General features: G+C 45.1%; 2 protein-coding genes across 2 annotated transcripts; one reads left to right on the top strand and one right to left on the bottom strand.

Annotated features, from left to right (window-relative positions):
- Positions 1 to 12,127: 12,127 nt before the first annotated feature.
- Positions 12,128 to 14,523, top strand: CLAFUR5_14349 (Phototropin; the record flags this gene model as incomplete). Its single annotated transcript, XM_047913497.1, has 3 exons — positions 12,128 to 13,527; positions 13,587 to 14,028; positions 14,128 to 14,523. The coding sequence occupies 3 exons, from the start codon at positions 12,128 to 12,130 to the stop codon at positions 14,521 to 14,523; spliced, it is 2,238 nt and encodes a 745-aa protein (XP_047769691.1).
- Positions 14,524 to 15,440: 917 nt separating this feature from the next.
- On the bottom strand, positions 15,441 to 16,916 carry CLAFUR5_14348 (Acetyl-coenzyme A transferase nodX; the record flags this gene model as incomplete). Its single annotated transcript, XM_047913496.1, has 1 exon — positions 15,441 to 16,916. One exon carries the CDS (start codon positions 16,914 to 16,916, stop codon positions 15,441 to 15,443), a length of 1,476 nt encoding a protein of 491 aa, XP_047769754.1.
- Between the last annotated feature and the right edge of the window lie 493 nt (positions 16,917 to 17,409).

The following is a 17,409-nucleotide window of genomic DNA, read 5'->3' as shown; positions in this document are numbered from 1 at the left end:
AGGATCCCCTACCGTAGCCTTATATATCTTCGGGATAGGTACTTCCTATTAGTAGGCGATACCGGGTCCGAATATAGTAAAGGCGTATTCTTAGACTTCGTCGAATAGTTCCTCTACCGTAGCTATAAATATACGTTCGTCGATATCGGTAAGTCTTTTATTTACCTATAGTAGTTAGTAGAACAAAGCTATTATAGCTTTATAGTGCTTAGCCTTATAGTCCTAGTCCTAGCCGTAGTTATCGTTAGGATCCCTAGTCCTTTTCCTCCGGACGATTAGTTCCGGTAGCTCCGGGGTTTCCTCGATCTTCTTATAGTCCGCGATATTATCTAGTCTACCGGGAAGTTAGATATAGAGCGGTCTTAAGACAGTTAGTCCTTTGTCCTTAGCCGTAGCGGGTTCGGTCTCTACGTAGAGAGCGGGAATTAGCTAGGTCGGTTCTTCTATAGAGGACTCGGCTACTTTAGTAGTAGAAAGTTAGGGTATTATACTACCCGAGGATCGTAAGATTACTATCGGGGCATCCGCTAGTCGCTAAACTAGTAGTGGTCGCGAGACCGCTAGTAGTCGACCGACTAGCCTTCGTTTAGGTACCCTACTAGGTCAGTTCGTAAAGGAGACACCTAAGTCTAGATCTCCCCCCTTCTTGTTTTCGAACCAATCTACTTGGCTATACTACCTAATAGCTCGTATATCTAGCTCCTAGAATAACTATTACTTAGTCGATTGACCGTATCTAACAAAAATAGCTTCCTTACTCCGTTTTATTAACTTATCCTATCGTAGCCCTTCTAGATATAATTTCGGTTCTCCGTAAACTACTACCCTATAACCCTATACTCTTAGATAATCTACCGTCGGTACTTTGCTAGTAAATGCTTCTTCCGGCGAAAGTTAGATACCGTTAAGTAACGGTCCGTTCGGTAGTAGGTTACGTATAACCGTCTATACCTCTAGCGCTTTAGGCTAGAATTCTACCGGTATCCCCGATTCCTCGAGTATTACGCGGATCGCGTCCTCCGATACCTAGATTAACCTTTCTACTACTCCGTTTTGTATAGAGTTATAAGTATCCGTCGTATCGTATTAAACCCCCGATTCTTTCTCCTATTCTTTTAGAACTATTAGTAGCTTAGGTATATTGTTACTCCGTACTACTCTTACGTAGTATCTCGATACTTTCTCTATAGTTAGCCGCTATTATCGTAGTACTTACGATACGTCGGATTTGTTCTTAAGCGGGATCACCTACTTCTTTCTTAAGAAGTTATCTACGATCTCTAGCTAGTATTTAAAACCTAGCCTAGATGTCGTATTTTTGAAGAGTCCGTAGATGTTAAATAGGTACGAGTTACGTAGTAGTAGAAGACGGCGGATCACACAAAAGACGAAGAAGGACCTAATAGGATAGCGTATATCTATATATAGTATCGCTAGTATTAGTATAGGTAGATACTAGGTGTCCGGATGTTTACTAGCCTATAGGCTAGCAAACCCTAGTTATATAACATACCTACACCTATATACTTGTCCTACGGCCTATATGTTCTTAACACTCCTACTTAGGCTATATAGTCTCCTACAATCCCTTTACGTAAGCTAGAGCTACCTTATAAAGTTTTAGAACTACTAGCTATTAAGGGGCTTTGTTAACCTATTAGTAGCTATGTCCTTTATATAGTAGTAGTCTACTATAATCTTCTTCTACTACTAGAGATGTCTAATATAGTTATATATAACATTAATATACTTCGACCTTTTATATATATAGGCATCTTTAATAAGTATGAAAGCGGTTTAGTTATTACCTATAAGCTTGACTGGCCTTAGCTCGTCAATAGTGCCCTTACTTACCCTTACACTCGGCTAGAAAGAGCTCTTTCCCACTAGTTCTAGGCACCCCATTTCCCTAAGGATAGTAGTAAGAAATTGTAACTACTTTACGGCTACGTTTATAGCTATAAACTTAGCTTCTATTATTAATGTTATAATAGACTTCTGCTTCCTACTTATCTAGGACATAGGTGATCTATAAAGGAACTATACGTATCCTAGAATTAAGACTCTATCCACTTTGTCTATAGCGTAGTCAGAGTCCGAGTATCCCTAGAGATTGCCCCCTCCCTTTCTATATATAAGACCTAGGTCTAGGTACGACCGTAGGTATCGTAAGAGCTTGTTTAAAGCCTTTATATACTACTACGAGGGATTAGTAATATATAAGCTAATTCTTCTAAGGGGGAATACTAAGTCTGGCCTTGTCATTATTATTGGCTATATCTAGGTACTATTATAGCTCTAGTAATCCTGTTTGTTGCACCTCTTATCTATAGGTGCCGTAGGTACTAAGTGCTCGTAGCTCTCTATAGGTGAGTAGGTTGGCGTAGCCTTCTCTCTAGCTATGTTCATCTTGGCTAAGTTAGCGTAGATATAGTGTCCTTAATTAAGCTTTAAAGTGCCTTAGGACCTGTCTCTTATAATCCTTATTCTAAGGATCTTCGTAGGTTTACTAAGATCTTTAATCTTAAACACTTTTCTAAGCTTAGCCTTAAACTACTGAACATCTAATAGCTTCGGAGCTATAATAGGTATGTCATCTATATAGGTAAGGACTATAAGGTCTCTATCCGTATAGATAAGTAGGTATAGATCTACCTAGGACTAGGTAAATCTAATCTTCTCTAGCTTCGTAACATAGAGCTTGTTCCAGTCTCTAGCTACTTACTTAAGCCTATAAAGGCTTCGTAGGCCCTTAAACACTATGTTTAGAGGTGCTTCAACTCCTAGGGGTGGGATTATATAGATGTCTTTAAGGAGGCTACTTTAGGTAAAAGCATTATTTATATCTACTAGGTGTATCTCGAGATCTCTCTTATATACTACTGCTATAAATACTCGGAGAGTACTATGTCTAGTAGTAGGTATAAAGGTCTCTTCGAAGTCAACCCTATATTTCTCTAAAAACCCTCTTATAACTAGTCTTGCCTTGAACTTCTTATTAGCTCTACTAATCATTCTTCTTATATTAAAGACCTACCTAGAAGTAATTAGATTCGCACCCTTTAGCGGTATAACTACTTCCTAGGTGTTGTTGCTTACTAAGGCAATAAGTTCGTTCTCGACTGCCTCTCTCTATATATATCCCTATTCGGGGTCTCCTACGGCTACCTTATAGGACTTTAGGATTGGCACTTCCTACTAATAGGCTATAGCCTACCTAACAGTAGCAAATGTATATTCTTCTACGTCGTTCAGAATCTCCTCTACCTAGCTTATTATAGGGTCTAGATAGAACATCTAGGCGATAATAGTCTTATAGTGTTTAGCCTTATACTCTTTAGAGTTATTGTCTCCGTCCCCCCTTAACCTCTTGTTACCTATAACCTAAGGTAGCGCTAGGTGTTCGGATAGGTCGAACTGAACGACATCTTCTTTTTCTTTTATTAGAGTACCCTAATCTCTAAACTTCTAGTATTCCCTAATGTCCTTTAGGGGAGGGGGAAGTTATATAAATAGCGGTTACTATAGCATTAATGACTTAGGTAGGTTCTGTATAGACCCACCGTTATCGGCCTTTGACAGTGTTAAAACCGCCTTAATATTTTCTCCTAGCCTTCGTAACGGTGTCTCTAATAATCTCCTATCGGAAAGTTTCGCCCTTAAGGACTTCCTCCTAATAGGATTACGCTATAGCGCTCGACTCGGCTAGTTAGTGAAGGTGATACTAAGATCTATATCTCCCCCCTTCTTATTCTTAAACTAGTCGACGTGACTATACGCTTTTATTGCTTTTATGTCGGGATCCTAGAACAGCTATTGTTTTGTAGTGTTTTCTAAGTAGCCTATAAACACGGCTTCTTTTCCTCGGTTTATCAACTTGTCTCTCCTTAAGCCTTAAGGTTAGGCTCTTAGGTCTATATAGACTATAGCTTTATATCCCTAGACGCGGAAATAGTCGACTGACGGTACTTAGCTAGTAAAGGCTTCTTCTAGTAAAAGAGCAATACTATTAATAACCGGACTATTAGGCAGTCTATTTCTAATTATAGTCTGTACTTATAAAGCTTCTAGCTAGAACTTAACTAGCATACTAGAGTCTTTAAGTATAGCCCGGACTATGTTCTTAGAGGCTTGAATTGACCTTTCTATAGGTCCATTTTAAAGAGAGTTATAGGCATCAGTTGTGTCTATCTAAGTACTAAACTCCTTCTCCTACTCTTTTAGTAAGGCGAGAATTCCCTTTACACTATTACTACGGATCGTAGATAGAAAGCACCTTGACTACCGTTCTGCCTAGACCTTCTAATCCCGTAGGGCTATAGCAGCGTCGCTCCTAGCCTTCAAAGGGATTACCCACTTCTTCCTAGAGAAGTTATCTATAATCTCAAGCTAATATTTGTATCCTAGCCTAGAGACTACGCCCTAAAAAGGCCTATAGATGTCAATAGAGATAAGGGCTAGCCTCTCTCCTTTTCTCTCTATAGTAGGTCCTTTGAACTTCCTTATGTTTATAAGGGAGCAGACCTTATAATTCTAGTGTTCAGAAGGAATAGGAATATGATCTTTCTTATTAGTAACTCTATATAGGTTTCTTAGCAGTCCCTTACTAAGGTGTATATATCTTCTATACTATAGCTCCTACTGATCTTCGGACTTAGTATTAGCTATAGCGGTACCGTCACGTTCTTAAGAGAGTATACTAGTATACTATAGCTTAAGAATTTCCGAGATCGAGTAGATAAACGGTACTCCTCCTCGAAGTTTAGTCTAGACAACGGGTTTACTAGACAAGGATTTTAGGGTAAAACTAGGTAGTTAGATAGCAAACTGTTAGCTAAACTGATTCCACAAAACAAGACTAACTCTAAGGCTAGGAACTAATAGGACATTTTCTAAGACAATTTGCTTTCTAGAAGGACTACCTATTACTACACTTCCTATATATGTAGCTTATAGATAGCCACCCCTAACCTTGATCTACTTCCTCTTTTAAAGAGGCTTTAGTGTCCTAAATAGTGAATCTTAGTCAGTCATATATAATGATACATAAGAGTCAAGTAACCACTCGGACGAGGGATACTTACCTTTAGCTTCTATAGTAGAATAGGCGACCTTATTAACATCATTATCTTCTATTAGTATCTTAGAGTCTAATACGTCTTCCTAGGTCGTATAGGCCCTTATAGGCTTACTAGAGGAGGCCTTTAGCTTACGGCTCTCCTTTATCTACTTTGTAAGGTCCGTTATTACCTTAAGGACATTACGAAGGTTTAGTAATAATGACCTCCTACGAGGTAGTAACGGTTGTCTCTTAGTAGGGTAGGTAACCCTAGCTAGTTTGTCCTTGTTCCTAATAGCCTACTAAGCTGTAGAAAGGTGTAGGCACTTGCTTATAAAATGGTCTCTATTATAGAGATAGCACGTAAGCTTACCCTAGAAACCCTTCTTAGCGAACATAGCTATCCCTTAATAAATCATTAATTCTTACTTCTCCCTAAGGATTGTAAGAATGTCTTATAGTAAGAGATTCACCTAGGTATCAATTGTATTGCGAATTGAGCTAAATGAGTCTAGTAGAGCTACTAAGAGTTACTAGATCTTTCTGTCCTTAGTCTTGATGTCTTAGAACTAAGGCGAGATTAAAATAGCCCTCCTTGTAATTAAGCTAAGCTCCTACTAGGCGTTATCTATTAACTAGTCCTCTGTTCTTACGAAATTAGTATATTGCTAAAGCAAACTTCTTCTAGTAGCAAGAAGTCTTCTCTTATATTTAGCTTTAGCCTATTCCTATAACTCCTTCGTATACCGGATCTTGTATATTATCTCTTAGTTATCTATCGACAGACAGATATACATCTTATATAGGGCCGTTATATTGTACCGTCTATACGATGCCTTCCTTATTGCTTAATCTAAAGGAAGGGATGACTCCGATAATATAGAGGGTGTCGCTATAGATAGGGTTGTAGCGGGAATGTCCGTAATAATGTCTTCGAGGACCTAGTCAACCTACTTTAATACTAGGTGTATTCTTATTAGCTTGAACTATGTTTCGTAGTTCTCTCTTGTTAGAATAGGTACTACTCTCTTTCTTATAAACCTAGTCTCGTTCTCTATTTTTTATAAGTTAAGGGACAGGTTAGCTACCCTTAGGTAAAAGGATATATTCGGTCGTACGCGATCGGATCGAAATAGGATAAAACGAACGCGAGGTTAATAGCGGAGAGGATAGCTATCCGCCGGGAAGGGGAGGAAAGTCAAAGGATCATATTAGTACTAAGACACTATAGCGTAACTCTCTTAGTAGAGGGGGTTTCTAAGACACTACGGCTCTCTTAGAATAAACAGTTAGTCGATACGAACGCGATGTCCGGAGAGCGACTCTTCTTAGTAAGCTCGCCTACTTGTCTAAGGTATTAGTATAGGCTCCCTAACTCGGAGTCTAACAGTGCCTTACTAGGCTCTTTTACGTCTTATATATACCTATAGCACGGCTATAGCTTCCTATATAAGGCGGGTACGGCCTCTAGTCTACCTTCCTTTTGTTCTGAAGAGGAATAACTCTAATACGACTTTGTCGAGGGTGAAATACTAAGTTACTAACTCGGGCTTATAACCTATTAAATAGGTACGAGTTACGTAGTAGTAGAAGACGGCGGATTATATAAAAGACGAAGAAGGACCTAATAGGATAGCGTGTATCTATATATAGTATTGCTAGTATTAGTATAGGTAGATACTAGGTGTCCGGATATTTGCTAGCCTATAGGCTAGTAAACCCTAGTTACGTAATCTAGTTATATAATACATCCACACCTATATACTTGTCCTGCGGCCTATATGTTCTTAATAGTAGATATCGATAGACATAAGCGTAAGTCTTTCGTTCTTTCGTTCTACGATAGCGCCTTTAAACTTCCGTATATTTGCGATAGAGTATACCTTATAGTTATACTCGTCCGGGATAGGAATCGGGTCCTTCTTATTACTTACCCTATAGACGTTCCGGAGCAATCCTTTACCTAGGTATACGAATCTTCTATACTAAAGCTCCTACTAATTCTCGGTAGTTACCGCGGCTAGAGCTTCCTCGTATAGTATCTCCGGGGGTCTATTATCTACCTAGTTTAGGGAGTCGGATATCGAAGATACTACCGGTACCCCCCCTCGTAGTACTATTCGTACGATAGGCTTTCCGCTCTTATACTTAAGTATAAAGTTTAGAGGTTTGACATCGAATTACTTACTAAACTACCTCTATGAAACCAGATTAACTCCGAGATTAGGAATAAACAAGACTTTCTCTAGCGTAATTTGTTTCCCCGTTAGGCCTTCTATAGTTACTATTCCTTTATAGAATATATCTAGGTACCCCCTACCGACTTTAATCACTTTCCTTCTCGCTAGTTTCCTAAGCGATCTGAATAGAGACTTGTTATTAGTTATATATAAGGAGGTATAGGAGTCTAGTAACTATTTAGAGGCGGGAAACTTGCCTTTTACTTTGGTAGTAGAATAGGCGACTTCGTCGTCGTATATTTCCTCGGTATCGCTTTCTCGTAAGGTATAGGCTCGTATCGCCTTTACCTTTGTCTTGTTGTCGGATTGGCTTCTCCTATCCTTCTACTGTTTCCTAGACTTCTTAAGGGCGTTTTAGGCCTTCTCTAGATCCCGGACTAGCTCTTCGTAGGACTTCTTCTCCGGTTACTTCTAGGTATTCTTCTTTTTAATAAACTCCTTTACGGAATCTAGTTCCGGGCACAATATAACTAGGTATTTACTATTGTAGATAAAGTAGCCGCTCTTACCCCCTTACCTCTAGGAGTATAGAGCGGTCTCGCCCTTACTCTCTTAGATCTATAATTCGTAGGATTTAAGTAAGGTTATAGCGGATTCCTAGTCTAGGTTTAGCTAGGCTAGGATAGTATCCCTAGTACTAGTATAGACGTCCGGGAGGCTACTTAGTAGGTGCTTAAACCTCCGGATAGGGTCCTTATAGTAGGTCTCTTTACTATCTATTTCGGTAATCTATATAGATAGGTTACCTAGATATATCTACCCTTATCTAATTGTCTAATCGTCCGGTAGCTTAAACGACACTAGCTGTTTTATAAGCGCTACTACGTATACCTTATAGACCTTACTATACTTCTTCTATAGAAGTTTCTAGATCTCTTTCGTATCTCGTATATCTAAGATTTCTTAGTTATCCTCCTCGGACAAATATACTAAGATAGTATATCTCGCTATACCGTTCGCCTTCGAAGTAATCTTAGGCGTAACGGATTCTAGGAGATTAGCCGACGAGTCGTCGATAACCTAGAATACCTCCCGGCTTTCGAGATAGTCTCGTAGTATAACAAACTAGCGCTTTTAGTTCTTACGAGTAAGGGTAGGGCCGACCTTCCGGGGGCCCTCGTAACTCGTTAAGTCTTCTATAGCGAAGGTAGCCTTAGATATATAGCAAGCTCTACTTAACTACGGTAGTTAGAATAAGCTTAGACTCCCTAAGTCTATTAGTAGCGTTCCGTATAGTAGACTCCCCGAGTCTATTAGTACGTTACCGTACGGATTCCGGGTATAGGGTATAATACCCTACGTTATACTTCCTTAGTATATCGATGTCCTATTAAGTAAACCCGGGCTTATAACCTGTTAAATAGATATAGTATATATATATACGGAAGTTAGGACACGTAATAGGGAAGGAGGAAGGACTAATATAGTATACGAAGGTATATAGTAGAATAGTGTTTAGTACTAAAGGTATCTCTACTATCGGTATAGAGACTACATCTCTTATACCTATATAGAGGGATATTGCTCTAGTCCTAGTTCTGTTTCACTACGCCTTATTAGTTTCACCTATATCTTATCCTACGACGGTAGTTCCTCCGACAGTCTCGTACTAACTAGCTAAGCGACTTTAGGTCCTCTAAGTCGCTCCTACTATTCGTACGGTGTCTCGGTAGTATTACCGTACTATTGTCTCGACTAGCTTAGTATATACTAAGTTAGTCTTAGTACCGTACAACATACCTACTGACCTATATTCGTAATAATCGTAACTATATCGTACGTTAGGCGGGGGCCTAGTATCGATACCGCGACCGATACCTAGCTATAGGGGTATTAATTCCGGGTGGCCTTATTAATCGCCTAAGACGTCGTCCTTATTTCTTATTACCCTCGGTAATACGATAGTACGAGCGCCGTATGTAGCTAAGTAATCATTACCTATAGAGGGTATAGGAGCTAGTCGTTAGTTTCTATACTTTTTACGTCCTCTATAAGTTACTACTAGTTGTCTTAGGGGAGCTTCGCCTATAGAGCCGTAGGCGCCGGTAGTACCGTAGCCTAGGCTACTATTACCTAGGAGTTACCTAATGTAGCTAGGCACCTCCGCGGCGTTTAGAGCTAAAGAAATAGGGTGAAGAGAACTTTAAGCTATCTAAATTAAATAAGGTAGAACTCCCTTAATTCTAGGGGTAGTAGCCTACTTTATAGATCGTTAGAATGGCCTTAATAAGGGCTTTCGAATATGTCGTATTTAGCGATAGCGCCTCGAGACCCTCTCCCGAGCAATACCGTCCTAGTCTTATAACGCGTTAACGGGAATGCTACTAATTAGCTAATATATCCGGGGAATAAGAATTTAATACGTAGTAAAGACGACGACTATTATATATATATAAAGGAAGTCTTAGTATAGCTCTAAGTAGTATATAGCTTCGGTAGCGTACGGATAGCGGATTAAGCGAATAAGTACCGTATAGCCGTACCGGATTCTTAAGCTAGCGAAAAGGTATTTCTTAACTTACGATACATTATAACACGTTGCCTATCTAAGAAGCTCGATAGTAAACGACTCGGCCCCTTTACCGTCCTTAAGCGTATCGGCCGACAATCTTACCGTATCGACCTATCCCTATACCCCGGTATAAAAGTATATAATATGTTCTACTCTAGCCTCCTTATACGCGACTCGGACGACCCGATACCCGGTTAGCGTATACTACTACCTCCGCCGATTAAAATTGCCCGAGACGACGGACTTACGTAAGAGTAGGAAGTAGATAAGGTACTCGACGTAGTAGTAAAGTATAAGAATAAGTAAGTATAGTATACTATACTTTATAATAGCGGCGAACAATAGACCTAGTAATAGGTTGATCTAATACCTAGGTACGAAGAGATACTAGCTAAGTTCTACGCCTAATATCCGAATAAGCTAAAGCTACCTATCGAGCTACCTAAAGCGCTATCTCTATATAGCCTTATAGTAATTAAAAAAGGTCTACTACCGGACGCTACTATATTACCTAGCAATACTAGCTCTATACCGCGCGTATAGACTCTAAATAGTATAATAGTTGTAGGAGCTCCTTCTTTTAGAGGGGGGGGTACTGTTACGTATAAAGGTACGCGTATATAGGTAACGCGCTACCCCGTAGTGAATAGCTCGGCGCCGGATCAACTTTTACCCGGGCTTGGCGCGTATTCAAATAGCTCGCGTATCTCGCGCTCTTCTTTATAGATCCAAATTATAACTCGTCTACTACCTTACTATAATAATATACGTTATTGAATACGTGCCTTAAAATGCTATATACTAAGAGTCTATTTTCCCGAGAGCAAAGAATAGCAAAGTCTTAGCGCTTATCGACGTTAATAATTTACGACAAACTTTTATATATACAGCTATAACTCCTACTAACTTATAGTGTATTTAATATTACGAAACTCAAACTATCGATAGATCTATATTAGTTCTATACTACTAGAAATTTATATTCTCGTATCTAGCCATACTACGAAGTTATATCTTATTTTCTGAATTTTTTAGAAAACTCGCGATTCAGCGGACCGGGAAAGCCGAGTGCACCAGGTGTTTATGCTAGCGTTCTAGCCTATTATTCGACTTCCACTACCAAAAATCAGCCTTGCGCGCAAAGTTCGATTGAATATCTGTGTTATTCATCCACCCTATATTCGATCTCGAGATCTTCACTGCATTCACATGATCACAAAATGAACATGTCGCACAAACACACATGGCGAGAGCTCACCTCCCGGACAACACATCGGTGACTTGACCTCTATTGGTTACTACGCAGTACTATCGTCCTTGGCGCCATCGGACACTCGCCGAATATGCCCTGTTGTTCCTCCGAGGCTGCCAAACACAGATACGTACAGGTATTAATCAGAAAAGCATGGCGACCAGTCATCCCCATTGAGCCGCCGTGGCATGATTCGATCCTCCATAGGGCTGTGACCACCAACACAGTGGCTCTCGGGCCGCTGACCCCCAAGCCTCCGTCAAACAGCGGCCACTACTTCCAGTGCAGAGGGCAGCGACATCCGATGCGAGACGTTTACATCACTAGTTCTACTGCAGAGTGAGCGACTGGACTCGCCTTGGCCACTGCGCTCTTCTCCACCAATCGTGGCCATACCATGATACGACCACTACGGACCCTACTGTCCACTGACAGTCATGGATCTCCCTGAGGACCAACGGCACTGCTTGCTTGGGTTCTGGCAGCGTTCCGCATGCATGTACACAACCTGCGACGGCATACCACGTGCTTTGTATTTCGAATATACTCAGCCATGGAGCGTTCGGCTCACGCCCAATCCAATGGCCTTCCTGAATCTCATGACTCGCACTCATATCCTTTCCTCTGGCCTGCTCCTGGCCAGGAACACTGCAGCTTTCTTCAGTCAGCAGACGTTGTTAGTACGCCCGGTGCGCGTCATCAGGGTGGTGCTGCGGTACCGCGCTACAGTAAATGTACTTCTCAAAGCAGGGTTCGTAGCTAGCGTGTATACCTACTTAGGTCTAAGTTCAGGTTCTTCACGCCAGACAGGAACTCAAAATGCACCTCATTTGCGTGGAACAAGGTTGACAAGGACGTACGCGCTTGAAGAACCTGACACTATTCAGTCTGGTGAACGCAATTCTCGCTGAGGATCGAGCAGTGAAGCGCTTACAGGTTCAAGGTTTAGACCAGGGCATGCACTGCCGGAGATTTGTCGAAGCAGGTGGAGCTACCCTCTGTCCCAAGGTCAAGAACAGACATACCGCCATGGCTCATCTCGTTTCATCTTCATCCCACGCACCATGGAGACCTCAACGCGGTCCGGACATAAGTTACTCCAGAAGTTCAGCACATTTCGGAAGCGCGAACATCGCCACCCACGCTCACTGGACGATCTTACCAGTGGAAGGGATATAAGTGATGATGAGCAGCACAGCAGACTTCGCAACGTCACCTCCAAGGAGTCCTTGACTGATCCTGCACTGTTCCCGATTCCACCTACATACACTCCTATGCCTATACCAGACCGAGTGTCGAGCGCCAAGAGGGGAGAGACAGAGCGCGCAGACAGCGCCAACGGGTCTATCAATCGTGAGCACTCTTCTGGCAGAAGCAAGACAGTGACCCTTCGCGGAGATTGCGATGATGTGTCGCTGAGCTTTTCCGAGTTTGACGACGGCCTCTTACAACCTCGATCTTCTGTTTCTCGAGTCAAGGACGACGCTCCCGTTCGAGAAAGATCGAGACCATCATCGCTACCAGTCTCACGCTCAAAGACCTCCATGAACAATGGTACCTCGCCTCACAACCATACTAATCGGCCCTCGCTGGCTTCCGTCCTCTCGGGCGCTCCTCCAGTCCCCGCAACGCTACCGGAGGAGGCCCTAGTCCAGCTGCAAACTCCATCGCCAGACAAAAGCGGTATAGTGAACACCGAGCTGGAGGTTGTTGACGATGAGACCTCTTGGGATCTTATCAAGCCGAGCACAGAGGCTGAGGAACGCAATTTGGAGCTGTACTCGCTGGAAAAGCGGGCGGAGCAGCTTTACAGCCAAGCACATCTGCGCATCATCCTCCAAGATCCGAAGCTTCTGTCGAAGTTCTCGAATATCCTTAGGAAGTGCAGACCGTGGAGGGTCAACCTCTTGACTTACTACCTGGCAGCAAGCAAAGCAAAGAAGGCGCTTGACTACGCAAACTCCCTTGCAGAAGTGCTGTCTTCATTGCCGCACGACCGAGGTCTTCACCCTTCAGGTGTGGCGACCAATGCACAACTCGAAGCTGCAGCACAAGAAGCCTTCGATGCCTTGCTCAAGGACGACTTGCACTACTACATAACCCACACCTGGATCAAGGCCGTCAGTACCATTGTCCAGCGTCGTATCACCGGGACGCTACCCGTCCGCTTTCTCGAGACAAGCAATGGCCTCGCTGAAGTGTTCTGTATCACAGACCCCACCAGGAAGGATAATCCCATCATTCTAGCGTCGGAAGCCTTCACTCGACATTCTGGCTGCAGCCTGGAGTACGTTCTCGGCAGAAACTGCCGCTTCATGCAAGGACCAGGTACGACAGTAGATTCCTGCCGCCGCTTTGCGATATCGTGCCAGGAGAACAGAGACCACACGGAGATCTTTGTCAACTATCGTCGCGATGGCAGTCCGTTCTTGAGTCTCGTCATGAACGCGCCACTGATGGACAGGTATGTCCTCACATCCCTCCAGGACCTTCACCAACTTCACTCTGCTAACTCCGTTCCAGCGAGGGCAAAGTCCGCTACTTCCTCGGCGCCCAAGTCGACGTCTCCGGCCTGCTGAAGAACTGCAGCGGCATGGAAAGTCTCAGTCGTCTCGTCGAACAAGATTCCGCGCACCCCTCCGGAGCCGAGGAAGAAGTCCTCCCATCCCCTGACCCTTACGCCGACTTCAAAGCTCTTAGCGATATGTTCGACATGCCGGAGATTGACATCGTCCGCAAAATTGGCGGCTCCCTTCAACGTGGTCTTGATAGAGCTTACGAACCTGCAGCTGAGAAGCCGGCCCAGCCATCACCACGTGTGGTCCTGGAGGATAGTGGCGCCGAGCATTCTGATCAAGATCCCGTGGACGACGTACCACAGGATGGAGCGGCCTCCAGCCATTCTCCCTCCCAACTGTTCAAAGACGGCGGCATGCCAGGAAACCTCTCCGGCGTGTACAAATACGTACGTCCCCACGTCCTGTCTTTCCCTTCACCCCAGTACCGCAGCACCTGCCGACCCTTTCTCCCTCCCTCCCTTTACTCTCAGCTAACCCACCCACAGTACCTCCTAATCCGCCCGCACCCCTCCCTCCGCATCCTCTTCACATCCCCCACCCTCCGCACCCCGGGAACGCTCCAGTCGCACTTCCTTCACCGCATCGGCGGATCACCGAGGATGCGCTCCGACCTCGAGACGGCCCTGAAGCACCGCAAGAACGTCACAGCAAGGGTAAGGTGGTTGAACGAGCCGAATGAGGAGGGCGAGGGAGAGGGGAAGGCGAGGTGGATTCATTGTACGCCGCTGATCCATTATTCGGGCATGGTGGGGCTGTGGATGGTGGTTGTTGTGCCGCCGTTGCCGGAGGCGGTTAGTGTGGGGGTTAGTGTTGTGGGGAGTAGGGGGAGAGGGGGAAGTGGTGGTGGTGAGGGGAAGGGGAGGTTGAGGTTGGAGCCGTAGGGGTGGGAAGGGGATGGGAGCCGTAGGGGAAGAAGAATATGGGAGACTTGGGAGAGTTTGGATTTTGGTTATGGTTCGCTTGAGATATCCCTGGGTGCTGTTGCTTGGTAACTTGTTCATGTACGCGTGTACGATAACATGTGATCGTATTGTGTCAAGATCCTTTCTCCTTTGCTCTGATAATAAATACTTCGTCCTCCAAACATACGCCTACCAGATTCCTCCTTCTTCGAAACCTCAGGCCTCTCCATCACAGACCTAGACCCATCGCCAATCCGCTCCTCATGCCCATCGAACCTCAACACAGCATCTACAATCTCCCCCAGCTCGGCTCGCCTCCAGCTCTCCTCCAGCCCTCCCCTCTTGGACGCAAGCTTACCCAAAGACTCCATCATCCACAGGCTCCTCCTCTCTCGGCTGCAAAATCTCGAAGTCGAACCTCTGCCTCCCCATTACAGCCTGTCTGGGGTAGTTCAGGTGGATCTCAACCACAAAATGACTCGTATAGAACACCAGACGCGCGACCTGCATAGTCTCGGAAAGCGTCATCGTATCCATTCACGCGTTCAATTTATTGGATACCCCGTACGCATGCATGCCCTTGGTTCGGTTGCCCGTGTTGAGCATGAGGTAGATTTCTTTTCTCGAATTCTGCAGTGATTTGGAAAGGGTTCGTCACCGCTCGGATGCGCCCTGTGAATAGAAGTTGACCGAAAGTCGCTTGCGATCCTTCGCCGGGTACATGAACCGCCACAACGGATGCCCTCATCATAGCTGATTCACGGTGCTTAGCCCTCTATATGTCAGTGTGTCCAGTCCGCAGGGCGGTACTGGGTGTTTCAGGCTGTAGACTCCAAGAGGTCCAACACTCACCCAATCGTGACAGGACGCTGGGCGAGAAATGCCTTCCGTGGACCTCACAGCCAGACAGCCTCATCACTACCCAAATGCTTCGGCATAACGTCCCAACCTGGCATCATTCCTTCGATGCTAGCCGAGTGCCTCACAGCTCTCAGCGTTCCAAAGCCAGTCTTCCGCTCTTCCATCATGTCCGCCTGAATAAGCTCCTCAGGTCTCCTCACATCTCCCTCAAAACCAGCCTTCCCATCAACCTGACCCAGACTCCTCAGAAACTTCCCCACTCCAGCCAAGGAAACATTCACCTCCCAGCTACCTCCTTCTCTGGAACGTTTGTACAGTGCAGCGGCAATGCCAGTGGCGAGCAGATACCCGGAAGCATGATCCAGTGCTTGCAGAGGTAGAGGTTTCGCAGAAGACTCATCACCGCAGTGTAAAGCTTCACTCACGTTGAGACCTGAGGCGGTCTGAACCATACTATCGAAGCCTCTTGCTTCTTTCCATGGCCCTTCGCTACCCCATGCGCTCAGATTGGCCACTACGACTCCGGGTTTTAGCTTCATGAGCTCGGCACTGCTGAAATCGCGAGCGGCCAGTGGAGATGGGCGGTATGACTGGAGGAATACGTCGGCACTTTTCACTAGATCGCGGAGCTTGTCTGCATCCGATGGGTCATCGAGGTCAAGCTGAACCGTTCTCTTGCCACGTTGAACATCGACGTCAAGCTCTGGGAGCGATGGGAGGTGTGGTGAAGTCACCCAGAGCACGTTTGCGCCATGAGCTGCAAGAGTCTTGCCCGCCACGGGAGCGGCGATGACACGGCTTAGGTCGAGGACTCGAACGCCACGTAAGCAGCGATCTGCATCGAGTGGCAGATGAGCTGGAGGGCCCGCAGGTACGGAACTATTCAGCTTCACGATCGAGATGGGAAAGCTCGGCACGGCTTGGGCCTGTAGGGTTGCATCCCGCTGGTCATAAGACCGCAGTGCATACATCACAGCCTTGTTCTCCTGTGCTGCTGCTTCCAGATCGATGGCGTTCCATGTCGCAATTTTGGCTGCAACATCCTCTCTCGCTGCGCCTTCTGGCAGACCAAGCAACTTCAAAGCTGCCGTGCGATGATTGGGGAACGAATCGTGCATCCTCACAGAGCCGTCCTTCGTCTTGTGCAGCCCTTCCAGAGGTCCCCAGCCGCTAGGTGCTGGCTTGCCATTCAGGGAGTAGAGTTGCTCGGAGGCGAACTCGCAGACAGCAAGCTTACGATCTACGGTGACTGACCTTAGAGTCTGGCTGCTGTTGTGAGTTGCGTCGACTAAGCTCGCCGTCAGGGCAGAAAGGGCAATTAAAGCTTGAGCGAGGTCTGCAACTCTGAAAGATGTTGGGAGGAGATGGCCTATTCCCTTCAGATGCAATGCATCCAGCATATGGCTGGGTAGTTCAAGACCACTCCAGATATGCTGTATGATTCCCCTCGCAGTGACGCTGGATCCTGGGCACAGATCTCGACCCAGCTCGTGGCCGCCAGTCTCTGCCATGCGACACAGGAAATTACTGATAGAGCAGATGCTCCAAAAAAAGCAATCTGAGCTCCCTGTATATGCTTTGAGATGTACGACAGCGGGTTCCATGCAAGCGCAGGAGCATGGAATGACAGATGAGGTACGTCTCGAGGTACTTACCGAATTCGTCGCCGATCTCGGGTGTTACAGACAATAGTCTTCGTCTTAGTACGCCGATGAGATTGACTTGATACAAGTATCCCTCTTCGTTCTGTGGTCATGATCTTGGGGGGCAGAAACGTAGATCGAAGATAGTAGTCCTTCTACCGGCGATAGCATTAAAGATTTTGAGGGGACATGTTACCGGTGGTCGACGGAAGCAGGCGTTCGTCCAATAAGGCTGGGCGATATCAGTAGGATAACAGAGAAAGAGCCATGGAGGTTTCACGCGACGCGGTTTCCCAAACACGACGTTATATAAGCTTTAGGCGCTAGCAAGGATATGCCGAAGATCAGATAAGATCTCAAG

This window comes from Fulvia fulva, chromosome 13, assembly GCF_020509005.1.
Source record: "Fulvia fulva chromosome 13, complete sequence".
Taxonomy (NCBI): domain Eukaryota; kingdom Fungi; phylum Ascomycota; class Dothideomycetes; order Mycosphaerellales; family Mycosphaerellaceae; genus Fulvia; species Fulvia fulva.
Note: the sequence above shows the minus strand (reverse complement) of the source record. Positions and strands in the feature narration are given on the sequence as shown.